We start from the raw sequence: 22,981 nt of genomic DNA, 5'->3' as shown, positions 1-22,981 counted from the left end.
GACGGTTTAACACCGTACTTATGTATTGGCGATGTTGTACTCATAAATGCAAACTTACACATACAAAGAGAATAAATCGTTCAAAATACAAATACACAGTTTAAGTGTTTCAGATATTAAAATCGTCAGTAGTCAATCATGCCTAAGTAGTCAGTAAAGCACCCGGTGACCCCTTCTTATTCTATATAGATGATGCAATCGCGTTCGAAGTCAATTTTCAAGCTCAGTCAAGTGTAACGTAATTCCTCCGCTTTCGAGACAGGCTTTTGGTAGACGGGAATCAATGTTAATTAATAACTTGTATAGACATAAAAGGAATATGCATGTAAACATGTGGCAGTTTTTGGGTTTCTTCTATACAAGAGCCGTGTTTGGAATTCAGTGTCAAGAAAGGCAATATCATCAGTATGAATTAAAAGGGACTTGTTCAGAAAAAAGTAGACTATAATGCACATGTATAAGTATTAATATAAATTAAACTTTCAGAGTTTAGATCACGTACGTCAAACGGGTGGTTAACAGTGTATTATACAGTGTATAATTCGTTGTAATATGCGGGATCCCAAACTCAGTCGTTTGATAACGATGGTATAATAGTCTCAGGGTTAAGTGTACTATTGTCGTTCAACCTCACATTTAATAAAATAAACGTATGAAGACTCGGTAACATTTATAGTTTATTTACAGCATTCCAATACATGTATACGCCATATGAAATAAAAATAATTTTCAGCAAGGTGAATACAACGAACAAAGGAATACAAAAAGAGTACAATATCCATAGGGACATACAGGTTATGTTAACATATTACATTCCCTATATGCATTAACTATTAACAGCATATTTAGTAAATCAAAACAAATGAAAACAAAACGGAATTGCAACATTGTTGATGTATCAGCATGTCAATATTCGATGCATGTACACTTGAAACAAAATAAATAGAATATTATAACAGCTATAAACAACATGCACAAAGTATACACAAATGTATTAGTATCCGTAAGGATAGGTAAGGTATTTTTCATTGATTACTCTTTTGTCAAACACAAGTCTATAGTCTTTTGTTTCTTGTCTTGTGATTACACTAGTTTGTGTTATGTCCCTACATATTTTCATGTCCTGAACTTGAACAGCAGATGGGCTTTGGGGTGATCCCCTAACCATATCGACCACAGTATTGTAATTAATTTGGATGGAGTTTTTAAAATTTAACGTGATCCCTTTAACTTTGCAAAAGGAAAAGTAACCGTTTTTGTCACATCGTTCTGTTTTGTACGCATAATTTTTGGGGCCACCGGTGACAAAGTTTGTTATTTTATTTCCCGGAACCTCATCTGTGAGATCTTCAAGGAAATCTCCGAGTGGCGGCTTCCACTCTCCAGGCTTTGAAATAAAAAATATTGAATCTGTGTCTGTATATAGGCAGCGTTGACCCAGACCCTGTAGATAGCTGTAGAGTTTAAGGCGGGCCTGTGCCGTTGTGTATGCAGCGATCACAACGTTTGTCCTTGAGGAATCCGAAATGAAATCTTCACTGTATGCCCACTCAAGTTGTACTGTTTCCTCGTTTACAAAATGGATGTTCTTGATCGTTTGTTGGTCATTTGTCATAAATTCAAAAAACTCCTTGGTGTCCGTTACGTAAGACATTTGTGCTAGGTTTGTTCGTTGGCCAAACTTGCCCCAGAATGAATTCAGCATCAACTTCGCCAAGGATCGAAGACCTGGATTTTTGCGTATCATGTTATAGTCTAACAGTATAACTTCTATGTTATAGAATATTTTAATATAATATTGCTTGTCTTCTTCTGTTTGGCACCATGCTGGCCAACCGCTTGCTTCCTGTTTGAGTTTCAGGAAGGTATTCACGTATTCAGTGAATATACCGCCACTTTTGGAGTCTGGATCGTACTGCGAAATATTCTCAAAATGCCAAACTTCGTAGATTTTTACAATTTTGTAACCCTGCGATATAGCCAGTTTTACCTCGTCTGTAACCCAAGTACCCAGAAAAGCTCTTTCATTATCAGTATGCTGACATGGCGATTGCTGGTACTGGTCTGCGCATGATCTACACAGGCTAAAAAGTAGCTTCCCATTCGATTTCACGGGTAAAACGGGTATGTAGAGTCCGCGAGGAGGTACGATTTTACACTTGATCAGTCCTTCGTATTGGGTTATGTCTCCGAAATTTTCTGTGACTATTTCGGGGTGTCCCAAAGGTATTTTTCCAGTTTTGTTCACATATGGATACAATGATGTTACGTCATAGTAGTTTATTTCTTGTTCACTTGACACTTCTTCATACAATTTGAACCCTTCTATGCGGCCCCCGAAGAAGGCATCTCTTGGTTCAAGCGGGCCGACATATTCAAGGTTGTGTATGTATTGTTTCATGTCTAGGTTGATCTCCATGTCATTTTTGAAGTCGCATTCCCATTTAGATTCATAGGAATAACCTTCAAATTCTATAAAATCTTTTTTCGCCATGGTTCTCTCATATAAATCGCCCATACTTGTGTCATTGACAGGATTAATTGTTGTCGTTGAAAAACATTTCTGGCATCCGTGCCAAAAACAGCCGTGGAATTCCAGTACCACCTTTTCGCCGTCACGTTCGTAATACCCATCCACTTTGTACGGCCCAATTTGCTTTTCACCGTAGTTCCTGCCATGTTGGATGTTGATTTGATTTTCGTGCGCTAGATATGACATCCACTGATATGCCATAATTGACTGTTTTTCTTCTGGTTTGTACCCGTGAGATGGAATAATGCCAATACTTTCGTATTCCAGAAAGTTTCGCCGGAACACGAGATTACATGCCGAGGCAATGGTCAAACATTTTTCAAACGGATCTATGCCAGGAGCTCCATTCTTTTGTGTTATTTCCTGAAACAGCTCGCGAAACTTCAGGCAGCATTTCATCAAAATGTCCATATCGGATCGGCAGTATTTTAACAGTTCATATTGAAAATCGAACGCGTCGTTTTTGTGAATGTCATACCATGCCATGAACTCCAATCGTTTGTCTATTTTCATACCATCTGGGTAGTAGTACTTTATGTCTGGTAACTTCGTGAGTATCGCGGTTTGGTATTCTTGTCGATTAAATAGATGCGGAAAGTGGCCCTTTGCGAGTTCCGCAATTCCAAATGATTTGGGCATATCCGCTAATGCCATTGGAATAAAATTTAAGGAGTCGATGAAGCGTATTTTGCAAACAGGAACTTTAATTGACATAAACTTCGTTCCGTTTGTTATGACCTGGTAATATGGCATTTTCATGCAGGTATTGCAGAACTGGATAACTGTCATAACGCTTGAAATTATGACAAATTACGGTGGCACCAACATTTTCTTCAGAAAATAACCAATTACAAAACCGCCGAGTGGTCTGATCGCCTGTGAAAATAAGTTCATTTTTGCCGCAATATTCACACGCCGAATCGCTTGACAAGTCGTACTTTAGGCAATGATGGCATACTCTTTGCGCGACACACAAGTTCGGTTCATGTTTATAAGAACCGCAAGTTGCTTTATTACAATTGACACACTTTCCGTTTACTCCAGATAGATATCCTTTTTCGCAATGAAGCTGCTGATCTTGTGTGCACTCAAAGTCAAAAAATATATATTTTGTGCCGTTTGTTTTCTTTTTAATAGTTCCTCCCTCGGATTCAGTTACCTCGATTGGCTGCATAAAGCACTGATGATCCTCCGCCACGAATTCCTTACATGTTTTGCAGTATTTTTCATTACATACATGAGGCTTCTTATGTTTCCGCACATTAATTGCTTGTCCGCAATCCTTACATTTGTAATACATACTGCAGGTTGATGAGCCAATATCGTGGTTAAGCTTGTGCATTGCAAAACACGTTTCGTTTATAAAATTGCGATTGCAGCCGGTACAATGTTCCCAGTTAAGAGAGTCGTCCTCGTGTAGACGATGACAATGAACGCAAGGATTGTTACAGGCATGTTGCTCTTTGTTACTGTAACCTTTCTTACATTGTAGACAGAAGTAACTTCTATTCAAAAATCCTGCGACTGAGGTAATGACATCAAAGTGTTCATTGTGTGAGTACAGATATATAGGCACACCGTCATCCTGTCCATCGTAGATGATAGCATTGAAGTGTTCCTTCGATAAAACGACAATTCTATAACTCGGGAGTACTGCTTGGAATAGTTTTACTTCTTCAATACCGCACTGCTTTAGGGGTACACCAGCTCTGTCGTGTAGGTTCAGTGCCAGTTGCTTTTGGGCATGAAAACCCCTGCGTATGTTATTCCATTGCGGGTGTTTTTCTATGCGGGCAATTGCTGTAACTATGGCGCGTGCACAACACACCTCATCCGTATTTCTTATTTGAATGACACTTCCTTTAGTATTTAATAACTTTGATATGTCCACAAAAGGTTTCCCCCGAAATCCACTTCCAGTAGGCAAATGCACGTGAACGAATTCCAACCCGAACGTTCGGTCAAGCACATACTGTTCATATGAATATAGCACTCTCTCTATTTCTGACAATAGTCTGTCGACTGTAAGTTCAGACCTTCGCATAAACGGAAGGATAATGGGAAAGTCCAATTGCGGATTATCCATCGTAACTCTTACTTTGTCGGACGATGGTATGTTTCCTGCAATGGTTTCAATGATTGATTGAAAAATTTGTTTTAAATGTTTAATTATGTTTGGAAGTTCCCTGATTTCCATATCTTGTACTGTTATTTTGTAATAGGATGCAGTTGTGTTGAATTTTTCTATCCTTCTTTCACTAATTTGTTCTACTTGATAATAATTCGTCGCATCGTCTTGTGCTGTTAATTTTTGTCTCTTCCGAGTTCCGTTAGAATGTGTGTCATCATCACTAGTCCTCTTTCTTTCTCCACCACTTTGGTTTTGATGTTGCAAGAAATGCTCATCAAGTGCATCCCTTCTCGTAAATACCCGAAGGCACTCGGGACAGTGGTGATTATTTTCGTCCTCATGTTTTTTCATATGTTGCTTTAAATTATTCTTCCTAGTGAAGTCTTTCTTGCAGGTCGGGCATGTGTATTTTGGCCAATGATTCTCGGTTCTTCTATGCTGTAATAGCTGACTCAGTTTGGAGAAAGTAACAGTGCAGACATTGCATTGGTACGTCATGACTGTCGCTCTGAAAATGTATAGAATTAGTCATTCAGTGGTCTTAATAAGATGAATAAGGAAAATATGATTTCAAGATTTTCTCATTCTAGATGTGAATAAAATTGTATTATAAATTACAAATAACGTTTAGGATGCAGCTTAAAAGCCAGGCGAGACAGCAGAAAAGCCAGGCGAGACAACAAAATCCAGTTAAGACTAAATGTGTGCTTACCTTCTGCTCGCTGCTATGTTGTCCACTGCCTTTTAATCCGAGACGTTTAACTGCTATCTGCAAAATAATAATACAGCGTGAGAAGAGTTGTACTTATAAGCTTAAATAATTTGGGCATGCGCAAGTGCTGGTTCTTTAAAGGAATATGATTGGCTGAATAAAAACACCGTTCACTTTAATACTTAAGAAAAGGTAACAAGCAATCATTATGAATAAAGGCATCGGAGGAATAACATGGAATATCCCAAGTGTCCAAAGTGTGACCAGCAGTTTTCAAGAAGGGATGCTATGTTGAGACATCAAAAGCACAAGCATAAGGCCGTCAATCATGAAATGGAGACGGTGATCAATGAATCGTATCCACCACCACCACCACCACCACCACCACAGGGAGTACCACCACCACCACCACCACCACCTAGAGAGTCACAACCACCACCACCACCACCACCACCACCACAGAGAGAAGCCCAACCACCACCACAGGGGTCACGAACATCAGACGAAATAAATTCACAACATATGACGTTTCAACACCCGTTTACAATGATGATATCTGGGCCGACAGGTAATGGTTTGTTCAAATACATGTATTTCTACTTAAATTAAAAACTATTCTATCATTTTTTAGATGAACTAAGGTCAATAACATACCATTCTTTACACATTTCAGCATGCGGAAAGACGACCTTTGTAAAGGATGTACTACAGAATCATAAGTCTAGGATCCAACCTACTGTGCAAAGAATAATATGGCTTTACAAAAGATGGCAACCGCTGTACTCAATAATCAGAGAGTCTGTGTTACCGAGAGTGGAATTTGTGCAAGGCATTCCTACCGATTTGGCGGATGACGACTTTTTCGATCCCAGATTCAACAATTTACTTATTTTGGATGACTTATTTTCTGACGCTGGCAAAGACAAACGTATCAATGATCTATTTACGGAAGGCTCGCATCATAGATCTTTATCTGTGGTTTCTATCAATCAGAACTTGTTTGGCACGAAAGATCCGACACAAAGGCGCAACTGTCATTATCTGGTACTGTTCAACAATCCTGTAGATCGCCAATCGGTAATGGTTTTGGCTCGCCAAATGTACCCGGGACACATGGATAAGTTCATGCACACGTTTGCAAAAGCCACAAAGTACCCCTACGGGTATTTGCTGGTGGATTTAAAACCATTTACTGTGGAAAATGACAGATTAAAATATGTCTCGAAACCTAAACGATTCTACCAGGAAAGCGAGTTGCCAAATTCGACCAATCACCTACTAGAATGTCCATGTACTGTTATAAAAAAGGATAAGTTGTTAGAAACAAATCATTCTTCGGTCGGAGTTCAAACTGTTCACATCGACGATCAAGGAGAAGCAATGGCTGAAAAGGGACAACCCTGTGACGATTGCGGACTGTTATTCGATTCTGCCCACGATGTGCAAAGGCACGTTAAACGTGGCTGGTGCCCGGAACCAAGGGAAACCATGGGCGAGCCGCCGGCGAAACGACCCAGGACTGACGAACATAGTGATGATGCAATGGACGTAGATACAGAAGAAAATGATGGTTTTCGTCATATCTGGGAAATCGCCCACAAAGAAAATAAAGATAAATTCAACAAGTTATACGACCAGTACATCGATGATGGATATAATGAAGAAGATTTGTACGAAATGGCCACAGAGCGTACACAGCCGTATAAAGAAAAGATATTCTTTGCCAATTATCAGCGCCTTTTGGAAATGTACTGGCTGCCGTTGGTGACAAATGCATCCCATAGGGTAATAGCTGAGCAGATTGATAAACTACGACAAAAAGGCGTTAGTTTACCTTCTGCAATAAAAAGAGTCATTAAAAAACATCAGCATCAGTTTCAAGACTTATTCGAACTTTCGGAAGACAGAGGAGAAGAGAGTGACGATGAAAGTAGTAGCAGCGAGGACCAATAAATATAAACTGTAAAAACATTTTACTTCATTTGTACTTGCGGACTCAACAAGTACAGACATGGCTTCTTGGAAGGAGTATCTAAAGACCATTTATTACGATCCATCACACCCTGCCAGTTTTGCCGGTCCTCAAAAATTGTACAAAGCGGTTCAAAAAGAAGGCAAATTTAAACTTGGAATGCACAGAATACGGCAATTTTTGCATGATCAAGAATCGTACAGTCTTCACAAGCCCGTGCGAAGGCGCTTTCAACGAAATCATATTATTAGCGCGGGAAAAGATGATGTATGGATGGCTGACTTAATCGATATGGTCAAGTTTGCACACTGGAACGACGATTACAAGTACATTCTGCTAGTTATAGATACGTTTTCCAAGTACGTATGGCTTCGCCCTTTACGACGGAAAACTGGTGAGGCAGTGGCAGAGGCATTTGCAGACATATTTCAAACGTCTGGTCGAGATCCAGCAAAAATGATTAAGGATAAAGGTATGCTAATGTCAAATATATATGTCTGAAAGATTTGGCATTTTTAAAATAGTGCGTACATGGATGTCTTTCGTAAACAAGCTTTGAATGTGTAATTTAATACAATATTATGTTTCAGGACAAGAGTTTAAAGCCAAGCGTGTTCAGGACCTCATGCGCAAGTTCGACGTGCATTATTTCCCAACACAGAACGAAACCAAGGCTTCCACTTCGGAACGGGCCATTTTAACAATCAAACGAAAACTCTACCGCTACTTTAATTACAAAGATAGTTATCATTATCTGTCAATTTTGCAACATATTGCAGATAGCTACAATCATACCTATCATAGAACCATTGATATGCGACCCGCCGATGTCAAAGGCAATAACCAGGAAGAAGTGAGATTAGCTACATACTTTGCACAAAATCCTAAAGGAAAGGAACTTTTGCCGAAACTGAAACCTTTTAAATTTCGAGTTGGTGATTATGTACGCATTAGCCATTTGAAATCAGCATTTACACGAGCATACGATGAGACATATTCGGGAGAGTTATTTCGCGTACATACACGCTACCACAGAGGACTTCTACCCATCTACAGGCTCAATGACTTGCAGGATGAACCTATCAAAGGAACATTTTATGAAAGCGAACTGCAGAAAGTTCGTGTAAATGCTGATCAAACGTGGAAACTGGAAAAAGTGTTAAAACGACGGGGCAAAGGACGCAATATGCAATACTTTGTAAAGTGGAAATATTACCCCAAAAAGTTCAACAGCTGGATATCTGCGAGTGACATGGAATAATACACTTCAAGTGTTGCAATCAAATGCGTTAAGAACCATGGTGCATGTTTGTCAAAAAAGTGTTTTAACTTTGTGTGACATGAATGAATGATGTATTTTTCATTAGGCAAGTGTATGATTTCTTTAACATTATATATTGTGAGATTAGACATACGTTTTACCTTTATATGCTTTGTAGATATATGCAAATAAATTCTGTAAACGAGGTGTTTATTATTAATTGCTACTGAAACCTTGATCAAGAACACAATGTCGAACATTCAGTTTTATTGAACAACTGGATCTAAATTTGTTGAAAAATCACTAAAGTTTGAACGAATACCGACTGATATACTTATTACTATAATAAAAAAGATTAAGAATCAAACAATCTGGAATTAAATAAATGGCTTCGCTAAGGGATATTACTTATTTACAAACAAATGTTTACATTTTGAATAAAATATGACATTGTGAAAATTTGAACAGTGCGCCATTTCCACGGTTTAGTTCACTGACCTAGTAACCTATTATAACTCAGTCACATATACATACATGTCGATTCACTTTTAAATACGAGGATACCTGTTTAAGGTAAAATGTTAAGTTATAAATGATAAATAAATATTAAATCTTGGACTAGTTGGTGTATTGTTCAGAGCTGATAATAAACACTTTACTGGTTCATTTACTGGAAGAATTCAAGTGATCATTTTAATAAAGGAACGGAATAATAAAAAATGGGAATTTAAATGTGGTTGGATATGAAGAAGCCAGTAATTAATGCGGACTTTGATTCATTAATTGCTGAGGAAAGCACAATCTGATGAACTGGGAAAGATGGTGGTAGGATTAACATTCTTTTACTTATATGATCCATGTATATATGTTGAGTATATGTACAAAATTATTGATTTAATACAAAAATTGCCACGGTCCCTATGCGTTAACAAGATGTCTATAAATCATTAGATATTACTAAGTGTATCTAATCACGTTACTGTTAACCAGAATTGGACTATTGTGTTCTAATAATATTTTCCATTAAAAAAACTGCGCCGAACGAAACATAAATTTAAACAAGTATAGTCAAATATCTGGTTTGCAAAAAAACATTCAATACATTGAGTGAGCTATCAGCTGTCTAATAGTATACACATACTACAGAGTCAACCAAGCGCTATGTTTATTATGTACAACCAATGGCGTTTTATTATCTACCAACGAGAGGGAAATTTAAACATTATTTCAGTCACTCTAGTCTTATTCTTTTAACAAATACATCCGTGCGCCTATCTATGGTAATTATATTAAAGAAGTTTAATTAAAATTAAGACGACATACCTTTTATCTATTCCCTGACACATTTGTCATACGGCCTGCAGATTGTCTGTGTTGGAAATGAATGATTTGGCGCAAAGTATATAGCAATGAATTGCGCAAGCCTTACGTCATCGCAAATATTAATAGCGACAATAGGTTGACATGGGATCCCACACTTCGTGTTCAAACACGTTCGGATTATTATCGCTATTAGGACATATGCTGTCTGAATTCAAAAGGATATGTATACTGTTGTTCACTTTATGTTAATATTTAATACAATAGCTATATTATATAACTAATCTAGTAGTGTACATGATTAAAACACTACTAAAAATGTTTCTTTTAACGCTAAATTCCGAACACGGCTCTTGTATAGAAGAAACCCCAAAATGCCACATGTATATCCCTTTTATGTTTATACAAGTTATTAATTAACATTGATTCCCGTCTACCAAAAACCTGTGTCGAAAGCGGAGGAATTACGTCACACTTGACTGAGCTTGAAAATTGACTTCGAACGCGATTGCATCATCTATATAGAATAAGAAGGGGTCACCGGGTGCTTTACTGACTACTTAGGCATGATTGACTACTATCGTCTGTTTTGGGAAGAAATGGGCGAAGCCAGTTTAATAGTCTTGTTTGTTGGTGTCGTCGACGTGCACACACTTGACCTTGGCCTTAACTTCATATACCAGTCAAGAGATTAAAAATTAACTTGCCACACACGTAACATGGAACGATACGAACAGATAGAGCAAGGTCAGTTTTCTCGCATTAATTTTTGTCCAGTTATGCCTCTTGTTGGACTGGGGAAAACAGACAAGCGTTGCCGTTCGCCAAATGTCGCTCTTGATTTATCATATTTTTAAAGAGACCAACATAGATTAATTGAGAAACAACTTTATATTATGAACAACAACTTTACTGCGCGTAAACTGAGTTTACTACTTGGCACAGAGGACGGGTTTGCAAAGTTCAATTTTTCACGTTTCTACCGTCTAAGCAAGAAGCACGATGCTTCAAATGGAAATAATTAGAAGTGACGTATTTTTATATAACGCAATACATCAACGAGAAATGCATAACCTGTAATAATGCCAAATATAGTTTTTGCCACAGTAAATCGATTGATTATGCTCAACCTTTCTTAACACCCAGAATGATAAAAAATAAAATTGCAAAATGCAACAAAACTGAAAATATAATCTTAGTAAAATCTAAATTTAGTGCGCACTAAATTGTGCTTATCACGTGTCTTTCTGAATACTTAAAATTCTATGGTGCTTTATATACTTATGATTTGCATTTTGTAGCTAGAAGTTTTTGGTTTTAATAGTTTTTCCGGTTATGCATCTGAACACACTTATTTTATCATTATTGTACTCAATGGTATCGACATTGCAGACAAAATACAGTAATAGTATGAACAATAGTTTGGTGTGAGTGGGATGAGAACCGACTCCGGTAAAGCCAAGAAAAACAGCAACTGTTTTTAAGCCACCTGAACCAATACCCCACGAGAATTTCGATCTCGTCGATATTTTGACATCTTGACCATACATTTATAAAATCACGTGATAATGTCCATCAACCAAACACGCAACAACAAAACATGAAAATTGTAGTCTTCAAAGACGATATTCGAGCAAATATCAATATTTTGCGAAGGGTTCGAGCTTTTAATGTCTTAGTTTCATCATTGGTTATGGCTTGCCACACAGAATTTCAGCATTCACAAAAATAGCATTTTACAAAAAGATGAGAGAGTACCTATATGCCATTTATCAATAAACAACATTGATCCTATGCTCCGCCCACGTTATTTAGTATGCCTAACAGTTTCTGAATAAAAGAACATATATTGGCTAATATATTATATGTAAACAAGTCGCACAATATAGGTTGATGCGAAAGACAATAATTTAATTTTTATGCCTTATCAGGTTTAGCTCATTTGACTTAAATTATTAAAACAACGAACAGCATTTGATTTGTGGACAAATAAAGCTATTAGCGGTATTTTGGGGCTTTTGTTACTGTGGAATATGTGGCCACGTAGCTATTAATTAAAAAATAAAGGCTAATGTTTTTTATCTATATACAAATCATATGATTGTTTTTGTTTTGATTTTTATCGTGAAAGTCACTGAGTTAATTAAAAATGATAATGCATTAAACAATTGGTTTGGCATCTATCTATATTAAGCGCCTTTAAAACTTGTTTTTACTTCTTTCTGATGAAATTATAAGTGTCTAAATAAACAAACACTCAATTTGTGGATTTCATTAATATCATTTATTTAATACTTGTTTATTACTTTATCAGCAAGTAAAATTGACAATCGTTCAGACGATAAGAAAACTTTTGGTTACAATTGGAAAGTCCCCGAATTGTTGGGCAACGCCATGCACAAGCTATCCGACACGAGTCATATCTTCAAGTGGGTTCCCAGCTATCACTACCGCGTTTCCACAGTTCTAAGAAGAATTACCATGATGGTATATAAAAACAGGAATAGGTAAACAAACATTTTTAACAAGTTCTTCCGTATATGAAAGTACGATGTTTCAAGTGCCACACAGTACCTGGGTTACAGAGAAAGGACGTTTTTAAAATTTTAATTGCAAACCAAAATATGAAGCCCTGAAATTCATTGTGTTTAAGGTTTGTATTTTGAATGTATCACGAAAATAGAAATTAAATGGGGCTGATCTAAAAAAAATACCGCATTTTTTGTTAAAATGCAAAAACAAAAGATAAAGTCATAGAAAAACCATTTTCACTGTGAGTGTCATAATCATTCGCACGCTTTATCTAAAGATTCATTGAATAAGTTCAACAAACAATGTTTCTGTGTATAATTGTATGTATATTATTGCAATCGAAATATGGACAATGCCGACAAAATGGATTGATTAAATCTTCCGAATTGTCATTTTCAAATCGATAAGTAAGTAATTTAGTTTAATTGCCATAAAAACAATTTTGTAAAATCCTATGCACAATGCATCCCATTCTCAAACGTTTCAGTGTGTAGCACGGGTTCGTTCGAAGGTTTATAGACACACCAATTGCCGGCCAGTAGACTGGGGCACTTCAAGACCGGGGGACAACTGGAACGGCAGGTCACTGTTGCTTCCACTGTTGCTTTCTTTATTCAGGATTGTTGAGATAAGAGTGAGGTTTGTGCACGTAAGCTGGTTTAAACCCCCATGTAAATTAACATTTTACTGACCGTTCATAGGCAGTACCTAACAATCCTTAGTTTATTTTATCGTATATATGCACTCTGCTGTTTGTGAAGTTTTGAGCTGTTGTTCCATGTTTCTAGTTTGTGACTTTTAGTTTTTGTGTTCTATGCCTTTGGCGTTTACTCTGTGCCATTAAACGGGGTTTATGTTTAAACTTTACTGAGCTTGTTTTTGTAGTTTTTCACATAAGTATTGAACTTAGCTTTAATTGTAGGTCATCTTTTACTTTCGAACTGACACGAAGTTTACAGTGTGTGGGTGTGTGTACGTGTATATGAGCGTGCGCTTGTGCGTGAGTGTTAATAAAAAACATAAAAGGTTTAAAATGCGATGCATGAGTTTGACCGGTCAAAAATATTTAAGTAGCCGTTTCGATTGAAAGAACAAGTTAGTAGATCTGGACACAATGATGTTTTTTTTCCTTATTGCAGGTGGAATTTTTTGCACCGGGGATGTCGATCATGGACACTCAATCTCACTTGCAGATGTTTGCTCATTTCTTCTGCAATTTCAACAAGACCTTCACAGGGGACGAAGATGTTGTCATATAACGTCGGCTAAAGGGCGATTTTATGACATTCATTACAAAAGGATGATATGAAAAACGGTTGTTCACTCGAACAGCGAAACATTTGGAGAATCCAACAAGGGTGCTAAAGATATATTCGAAAGCCATGTTAATAAGTACCTCTGTGAAGATGTCATAAATCCTGGTTTTACAGAAAATGATTCCACGATGTTCGATGATGACAGACCGCCACGTTATTCAAATTTGTTCCAAGACCACTGAATCGCCATAGCTGTGTTTGATTAGTTGACAGCCTTATTTATCTCTACATTAAGACCCCAAAAGACCTAAAACTTGTATTAGTTTGCCCGGACTTAGTCTTAAACCACGCCTTAAACCTACATGAAGACGTACACGAAAGGTTTTAACATCACACCAAATTCCAAGACAAACTCTTGTTTGTTCTACTTGAGTCACATTGCAAAAATGAATATATAATCTGGCCATTAGGCTTGAATACCATTCGGCTGTCAGCAAACTAAGATACCCGAAAGTTTAGTTACTTCAGAAACGACGAAAATACGAGGTGAGACAAGACAGAATTGAACATTGATTGCTCACGAAGTCGTACAGAGTTTATAGATGGCAGACACGTTTAATGTCAAGGCTTTGCATATTAACAATTTGGAAACGACGGTTTCTAATTTACAGAGGTTCATAAGAAACTTCGTTTTTAAAAGAAGAATAATACCACAATAAAAAATCTGTTGTAGATGCAAATCAGTTCATAGTATTTTAATATTATATATTTTTCAAGTGTAATGTTTTGTTCTGGTATCGGCTATGTGCAATTTTACAGTTCTGGCACCATTTCGGTGTTGCTAATGCAATAGCTTCATGTCAGTATAACTCTCAATGTTAAAACTTATGAAAGCATTTGATGATGTTGAAAACAAATAAAAATCAAATTGAAAAATACACCTTGAATTTTCACCGACGCGGGTACCGTGGAATCTTTCCTTGAATGCGACCATGCATGTGTCCTCAAACAAAACATGTACTATCTGGTCAATTTGATAAGTATAAAACATTACGGTTAATGTTATTACTTGTTCATAAGCATTTACCAATGTTAGTCATTATTTTTTATGTCGAATGTGACGGCAGTATTTTTCAAATATGGGATATATTTTATTCGGTAGATCAGCATTTTTTTTGTTTTATATGATTTTAAACATTGTCATTGTTTGGTACTTTTACGCATGCGCAAATGCGGATCAAAAAGCGTTGATTTCGGCTCGAAGAGACTTCTGTGATGCACATTGACGTAAAGTTCGCAACAAAAGTATTTTGATTGGTCAAGCTGACACCGCTGACAGTCGATGTATGTTTTATAGGCATTTCGTAAACAAACAAAAATAAATAGCATTAAAATTACTTAAGGCCATTTCAGCGTATCTGTGATGCGCCTGGTCCATTTACGTTCGTTAATACATACAAGGTCTAGACAGACACATTATTAAACACGAGTAACGGGCAATTAAATATCGCGCCGACCAAACCGTCTACGATGCCATGAGCGAGGCCAATGACAAAACCGTCGACGATGCCAATGGGCGTCATGGATGTTATGAGTAATGTTAATGACGAAATCGTCGACGATGCCTATGACCGCCAACGATGCAATGAGCGTTGTCAATAACTACACACTCGTAGATGCTATGAGCGATGTCAATGATTAAACCGGCGACGATAACATGCGCGATGCTTATAAATGACTATCGACGATGCCATCAGCGATGACGAAACCAAAAACGTTGCCATGAGAGATGGCTACGACGAAATCCGCGACGATTCATTAGCGATGCCTTTATCGAAACCGTCGACGATGCAATGAGTGCCAATCAAAAATGCTAAAACATAAAACTCGGCATTGTGATCTATAGGAATTATTTAAATTCTGAAGCCTGATGACAGTTTGCTTAATGTGAATGACGAGTTGGTTTCGAAAATAAGAGGCAATAGTTCCCTATGGGTATTAATGAATTAGGTATATGTTCTTATCTCGTGCAGTGTTATCTAAATATCCCCGTAAAATGTATGAGCTATTATCTATATCTGTATAAATAGCAGTTGCTTTTAATGTGTGTCTTATCTCTGATATGTGTTTAATTTCGTGGACATTTTTCATTACAAATACATTCAAGTAAATATGTGCATATATATATTTCCCTTTTCAGGTGGCCAAATGTCCATCTGTGTTTTTGTTTGTCCTACATATTTCATATACCGTTGGTATCTAAATTAAATCTACAATTAATTGTTTGCAGTCTACATACAAACATACAACATAGAAATAGTTATATGTTGGTCCTTTTAGACACATCCGATATATGTTCTACAAAAGCAGGCCAAATCTATCTGAACGAGTAATATAATATTTGATTACGTAGCAAAGCTATGGAAATTATTGGAAACTGACAGGGTTAATTAAATGGGGGAAACACTTGTATATTTGTTTTTGAAATTACCGTCAGTTATATCCGATCTTCCACATTATTCCCTACCATGAAGTTGGAGGGAGATTAAGAAATGCATTTTGTTGCCATTCCATACTCCTGTCCGTATAACCTTTCCGCAGAACATTCTTAACCGCTTAATACCTCGATATCACATAAATCGGCCGACGGACTGAGCCTTGATATTTACGGATTATTTTGGTAAAGAGATAAGCGATGTTGACTCATTGTAAACAATTGTCTCATAAAATACAGAAGAACAAATATAGTGTTACGGTGTGGAATGAGTATGAATCACGCAATACAAGGTCATGTTTATGTATACATGTAGTTATCTTATTATTTTCTTTCCATTACTTGGAATGTTGATCATTTTCGTTTTGATTCACCGAATATAACAAAAGCAGAATTTCATATCCGGTATTCATAAAAACAACTTATTATATAATAATTCATTTCCATACTTAAATCTCTCACTGGTCATATGAAAAAATGCTTATTAATTTCTGAAATAAACATATTTTCTTTGACTTTATTGAAAATACGTACAGGTCATATGTATTTTATAAACTTGATATTTTGGATTATATGTGATATCATTTGATTACATCAGAGCAAAACAAAAATTGGGTAGAAATGGGAAACTACCTAGCGTTAACTGAGTTTCAGTAAAATATCCCAAGAACATTTATCGTATAGATTCTGGGTATCGCCGAGCACTCCTAAGCAAAGTAAGGTTTACGGCCAATATGGGCCATGGAGCCGTATAATATTTGACCAATCCAATCCCATTGACAAACAATCTGACCTGACATGTACTTAATAGAAAGTTTTCATCCCAGATCGGGAAACCCTACGATATATCGACACAAAATGACTTAGAAATGGCTTTATAAATAGCTCAATTGTCGGTATTGCCTTACATAAAACTGACACGAAGATCACGTTGTCAGTTCGCGTTTTTTTCAGAATTGCTGGGTTGGTTTCGTATTCGTAAGGGTTGACACTAAACATAAAAACTGTTTGATATGGTGGACACTTCGTTTCTTGGTAATATCACGCCAATCACGCATAAGGCATTGATTTTACTAGGTAGACATACCTAGTAATCTTTTTTGATTAAAAAATACGAAGAAACTGCGGAAAATAATTTAATTGTAAACTATGTGGTACTTAAGTTTCAATGCATTGTACACATCGATACCAAGTTTATGTCAGTTTTCGACAATTTTATTTTTTCGCTATTTCATCATACGGAGTACAGCCCCTTTAAGGTTAAAAACAAAAAAGCATTTCATTATGTACAGATGAAAATACTTAGAGATATTTTTGAGCATTTTTTAATTGGGAGATTTGTGGCCAAGTTTCTAACAATTTAAAAAAAGTCTTTTATTAAGGCCTATATTCTTTATAAACACACGCACGATACTGTTTTGTTTTGATCAAATGATAATGCATTTAAAGACACTCTTATTTAAAATCAATGCATACACATGTATAACAAACATAAATTTGTGATAAAGTGATAAAGCATTAACTACTTACTAAATAATACATTCATGGAAAATATTAGTTACTGATAACATGATTGTAACCGTGTATATAATAGCTGAAAACGCACAAATATTAAATTATTGGTGAGCGCTAAAAGATAGACAGTTATCAGCTATTTTCTCAAAAGGTAGAAATACACTGTTTTCTGCACCTTTTAAACACGGTATCCTTAAAAGGAACCATTGTTTGTGATATGTATTCATCCTTTTCCGTAAATAAAAACAATTGTTTTCAGTGTGGTACATCGTATTTGGGAGTAAGATGTTATCTTTAAAGTGTTTGGCATCAACCTAGCTTGTGTGCCTTTAAGCGTCCTTTTAAATAAACTTCTTTCTGATGAAATCTAAATATATAAACACTTAATTTGAGAATTCCATGAATATCATTTCAAAATACCTTTTTATTCCTTTACCGGCAGATTAAACTGATAATCGATAGGAAAACTACAGGTTACAAGTGGAAAGTCCCTGAATTTTTGAGTCATGACAATCTATCCGACACGAGGCATATATTGAATTAGTAATTGTTACCCCAGGTATCACTACCGGGTTTCCACAGTTCTAAAAAAAGTTACCAAGTTGGTATATAAACGCAGGAATAGGTAAAGAAACATTATTAACAATTTCTTCCGTATAAGTAAGTACGATGTTTCAAGTGCAACACAGTACATGGGTATCGGAGAAGGGACGTTTTTATAACTTTAGTTGCAAACCGAAATATAAAGGACTAAAATACATGGTGTTTAAGGTTTGTATTTTAAATGTACATGTATCACAAAAAAAAAACAGACATTAAATGGGACTGATTTTGTGCGGCCTTTGGAATTAGAAAACAATACCGAATTTTCGTTAAAACGCAATAATAAAAGATTACGTCATAGAGAAATGTTATTACTCTGAGTGACATAATCATATATTGGCTTTATTTAAATTAAAAAATCTATAAGTAAATTCAATAAACTATGTTACTGTGTAAACTTGCAAGTATATCATTGCAATCCAAATATGGACACTGTTGACAATCTAACCACTGTCTAGTGCTTGGCTGAAAAAAAAGATTGATAAAATTTTGCGAATTGTTTAAATAATTTTGATCATCGTCTTAATTGCAATAAACAAATTTGTTAAATACTTAAGTATATCGTCCTAAAAACGGTTGGAAAATATGTTATTGGAATTTATTTCATCAAACAACTCACATACAATGTTATGGAATTGAAAAAAAACAGAACGTTCTGATACATGCTTGATTTCAGTTTGGTTAAGCGCTTCAATAGGAGGCACTACGTTATGTGTATTTCCTTTATGTCAATACTATGCTACATGCCTCCCATTCTCAAACGTTATAGGGAGTGGCACGGGGATCGTTCGAGTCGCCGGAGTTTGTAATAGTGAAGGTTTATAGACACATCCATGGAGGGCCCACGGATTGGGGACACTACAAGGCCGGCGGACAACTGGCACGACAGGTCGCTGGCGCGTTCAACAGTTACCTGGGCACCATGAAGGTTGGACTTCAGGTAAAGTATACATTTGTGTTCAATTTGGCTTTAATTTTAGGTCATTTTTTATCTCCGTACTACGAAACTTGTACGTTAGACCATAGTATTTCCCCAACGTTTTCCAATTGACACGAATGTTACTCTACAGACATATGAGAAAAAAGTCATAATAGGTTTAAAGGGCAATGTATGAGTACGACTTGACGTGTACCACACTCTCGCCAAACATCGTGCCGGCGATAGTGATGAATATAATGTTGTAATAAAAGTAACTTGTTTAACAATCGTTGTTAAATAAAACAAACTTTAAAACAAACAATTGCAGGTGGAATTTCTTGCACCAGAGATGGCGATCATGGACACTCAATGCGACTTCCAGATGTTTGCTCGTTTCTTCTGGAAATTCAACAAGACATTCTCGGAGGATGAAGCTGTAGTCATCGAACGTCGACTGAAAGGCGACTTTATGACGTACATTGATAGAAGAGGGGAAGCAAAGCACGTTATCGCAGCACTGCCTGCAGCATTTTGCCATTTTTCGTACCAGGAAAGTGGCGGTCAGTTTGTGATATGTAACCTCCAAGGTGTTCTTGACAAAGGAAAGTTTGTGTTTACTAACCCGGTTGTTCACTCGAACAGCGAAACATTTGGTGAATCCGACAAGGGTGCTAAAGGTATGGCCACGTTCTTCGAAAACCATGTGTGTACGTACCTCTGTAAAGATTTAATAAAACCAGGTTATACTGTAAAGGACTCTATGAGCTTAGATGCGGACAGACCGCCACGTTACTCAGATTTGTTCCTAGACCGCTGAATCGCTTTATCTATGCTTGACCAGTTTACAGCCTTGTATATGTCTACATTTAGACAAAAACATACCTAAAAAAGTGTTTTTAGTCTTAGACCATATCCTAAAACTATCTGAAGACATACAATGTGGGCTTTAACACCACACCTAGTTCCATGAAAACTTTAGTTCGTTGTACTAGAGACACAATGCAGGATTGGATACAGAAACCGACCATTATACTTGTATACCATGCGGTTGTCAGCAAACCAAGATGCCCGAAAGTTTAGAACTTCAGAAACGACGGAAATACGAGGGGGGACAAGTCAGAATGGTACATTGATCGCTCAACGATGTTAAGGCACGTTTACTAAGTCGTTCGATACCAAGGCTTTGCATATTAACAATTTACAAACAATGGTTAAATTTACGGCGATTCATAAAGAACTTCGTTTTGAATAAATAATGATATTCAGCCTACCACATTTAAAGTATTCGTTACAAATGTAGTTATATATTCCAGTCATTTCATAGTATTGCAATATTTTACTTTGTTGAAGTTTAATGTGTTCCTCTGGAATCGGCTATGTGCAATTTTACTGTTCTGCCGACATGTCCTTATTGCTGATGCAGTAGGTTCATGTCATAACTGTTCAAGTATTACTCTGGATGTTAAAACTTATGCATTTGACAAATAAAAATTATACCGAAAAATACGCCTTTTATTTTTTCACCGACGAGGTTACCGTAAAAGTTTTCCTTCAACCCAATCATATGTCATAAATCAGTACCTGTACTATGTGGTCAATTTGATTAGGCTATTACGTTATGCGAAAGCATTTGCCAATTTAAGTCTAATTTTTTGTCGAAAATGTGATGGCAGTATTTTTCGAATATGCCAATTATTTAATTCGGAAAACGTAATTCTTGTTCAATAAAATTCGACGTTTTTAAACATAATTATTGCTTGATACTTTTGCGCATGCGCAAATGCGGATCAAGAGGCGTTGATTGTGTCTGGACATTTCAGCAAATAAGGGTGTAGAAAAGAACATGAAATGACAAACCATTCGTAACCTCTTCATTTACCTCAAATATACATTGCTTAAAATATATTCTTCTCGGAACCTACGATTGAACTTCGCTAGATGTAGGTTATTTTGGTCGAGATAAGCGTTGTTGATTCAATGACAAACTGTCATCATTTCAGAATTAAGTTGCTTATTTATGATAGTGATCTCATTTTTGTTTTTCCGTGAATTTGAATACATTGCTATGTTGATCATTTTTGTATTACTCATCCGAGTATTATAGAAATGAAGATTCAAGCAGAAATGAAGATTAAATTGCAAGGCTGGTATTCATAAATCACATTTACTCGCTTTCCAAATTTAGGTATCTCACTGGCCATGTGATAAAATAACTTCATTATTTCTGAAATACTGTATTGGCATTGACTGTTTGGAAGAAAAACCCATACAGGTCAGGTGTATCGGCAATATTTACTTCACCACAAGTAAATAAATCATGGACGCATGATTTATATCAAGATTCATATTTAAGGAAACAATTCTACATAGAATTCCTGTGTTGTTAGATTTCATTTGTATTTGAAAGAAACCCAGAGATTACATATTTTGATATCAATCAGAATAGGTATTTCTATTTGTATACATTTTTAATGTCTTTTACCCTTTTTTCTTTTGAAATAATGGCTTAAATATAAAGACATTTAAAAAATGATATCGTTACTACTCAAGTTTCTGGTGTACTAATTTATCAGACATTATGGGATTATGTGTCGTATCATTTGAAACAAAAAAGAGCCAAAGATAGCTTTGCTATAAATGGGACAGTACCTAAATTCTCATTTTTTTGGTCCATGTCATCGACATTCTATTTGTCATGTCATGTTATAAATATGAAAGTGTTCATCCCAGACTATGATAACTTACACTAACTTACAATGAATGCACCCAAAGTGACTCAGAAATAACCTTATGAATAGCAAAATTGTCGGAATTGTTTACGTTTAAAGTTTACACGTATATCAGTTCGTCTGTTTTTTATGTCAAGGACAAAGCAAGACCAAGCTTGCAAATGACGATTGAAATTTTGCGTTACAGCAATAGAATAAGTATGTACTTTATTCCTTAACATTGAAATAAAAACGAACAACTCCAATGGACCATGCAACCGTCTTTGACAAATCAAGAATATAATTATGGTGGAATATAATACTTAGGTATCACCATGTGTTTTTTGCGGATGGGGTACATTAAATTACTAACGTAAACATACACGGGGAAAAGGGTAATTCCAAAGTCAAATATACTGCGTTTAAGTGTATGTGTTTTAGCTCGTCTGTTTTAGAGTGACGTCGTCGACGCTTTCAATCTTGACCTTGGCCGTAACTCTCAAACCATTCAAGAGATTCAAATAAAACTTGCCACACATAATGCAAGAAATAATATACACATGTATAGCAAGGCCCATAACTCTGGCATTAATAATTGTCCATTAATGCCCCTTGTTCGAATAAAAGAATACAGGCGAGCTTTCTCTTCGCTCCTCGGCGCTCTTGTTTTACCAAAGTTTAAATGACCGACACCAGCTAATAGACAAACAACTTAAATTAATAAATAACACTATCCATGCGCTTATCGGGTTTCCAAAGTCACGGTTTTTAATGAGCGATACCTCTGACGAAATTACTATGCAATTTCATGTGTTATGATAATGCCGACGATGATATGAACAATGTCATTTATGCAATGGCAGGGTTAAGCAAAAAGAAACTTATGCATTTTTATTTCAAATAACTGTTAGTTGAGATCCTCCACTTTTATTATTGCCTTCCACGAAGTTAGGGGTAGATTTAGAAATAATAAGTTCTACTCAACCAACGATTGAGTTTCGCCAGATGTAGGTCAATGTCACAAT

General features: G+C 36.2%; 2 protein-coding genes across 2 annotated transcripts; one reads left to right on the top strand and one right to left on the bottom strand.

The window, feature by feature from the left end:
* Window positions 1–664: 664 nt before the first annotated feature.
* On the bottom strand, window positions 665–9,986 carry LOC128218963 (uncharacterized). Its single transcript, XM_052926749.1, has 3 exons — window positions 9,933–9,986; window positions 5,377–5,433; window positions 665–5,172 (listed from the first exon to the last, which is right to left on the bottom strand). Exon 3 carries the CDS (start codon window positions 3,320–3,322, stop codon window positions 995–997), a length of 2,328 nt encoding a protein of 775 aa, XP_052782709.1. The 5' UTR covers window positions 3,323–5,172; window positions 5,377–5,433; window positions 9,933–9,986; the 3' UTR covers window positions 665–994.
* An 8,352-nt stretch (window positions 9,987–18,338) lies between these two features.
* LOC128218954 (uncharacterized) lies at window positions 18,339–20,752 on the top strand. The gene is made up of 3 exons (XM_052926736.1): window positions 18,339–18,497; window positions 19,099–19,269; window positions 19,577–20,752. The coding sequence occupies exons 1-3, from the start codon at window positions 18,396–18,398 to the stop codon at window positions 20,063–20,065; spliced, it is 762 nt and encodes a 253-aa protein (XP_052782696.1). The 5' UTR covers window positions 18,339–18,395; the 3' UTR covers window positions 20,066–20,752.
* The last annotated feature ends 2,229 nt before the right edge of the window (window positions 20,753–22,981 follow it).

This window comes from Mya arenaria, chromosome 2, assembly GCF_026914265.1.
Source record: "Mya arenaria isolate MELC-2E11 chromosome 2, ASM2691426v1".
Taxonomy (NCBI): domain Eukaryota; kingdom Metazoa; phylum Mollusca; class Bivalvia; order Myida; family Myidae; genus Mya; species Mya arenaria.
The sequence above is the reverse complement of the archived record's forward strand: the minus strand, read 5'-3'. Positions and strand labels throughout refer to the sequence as shown.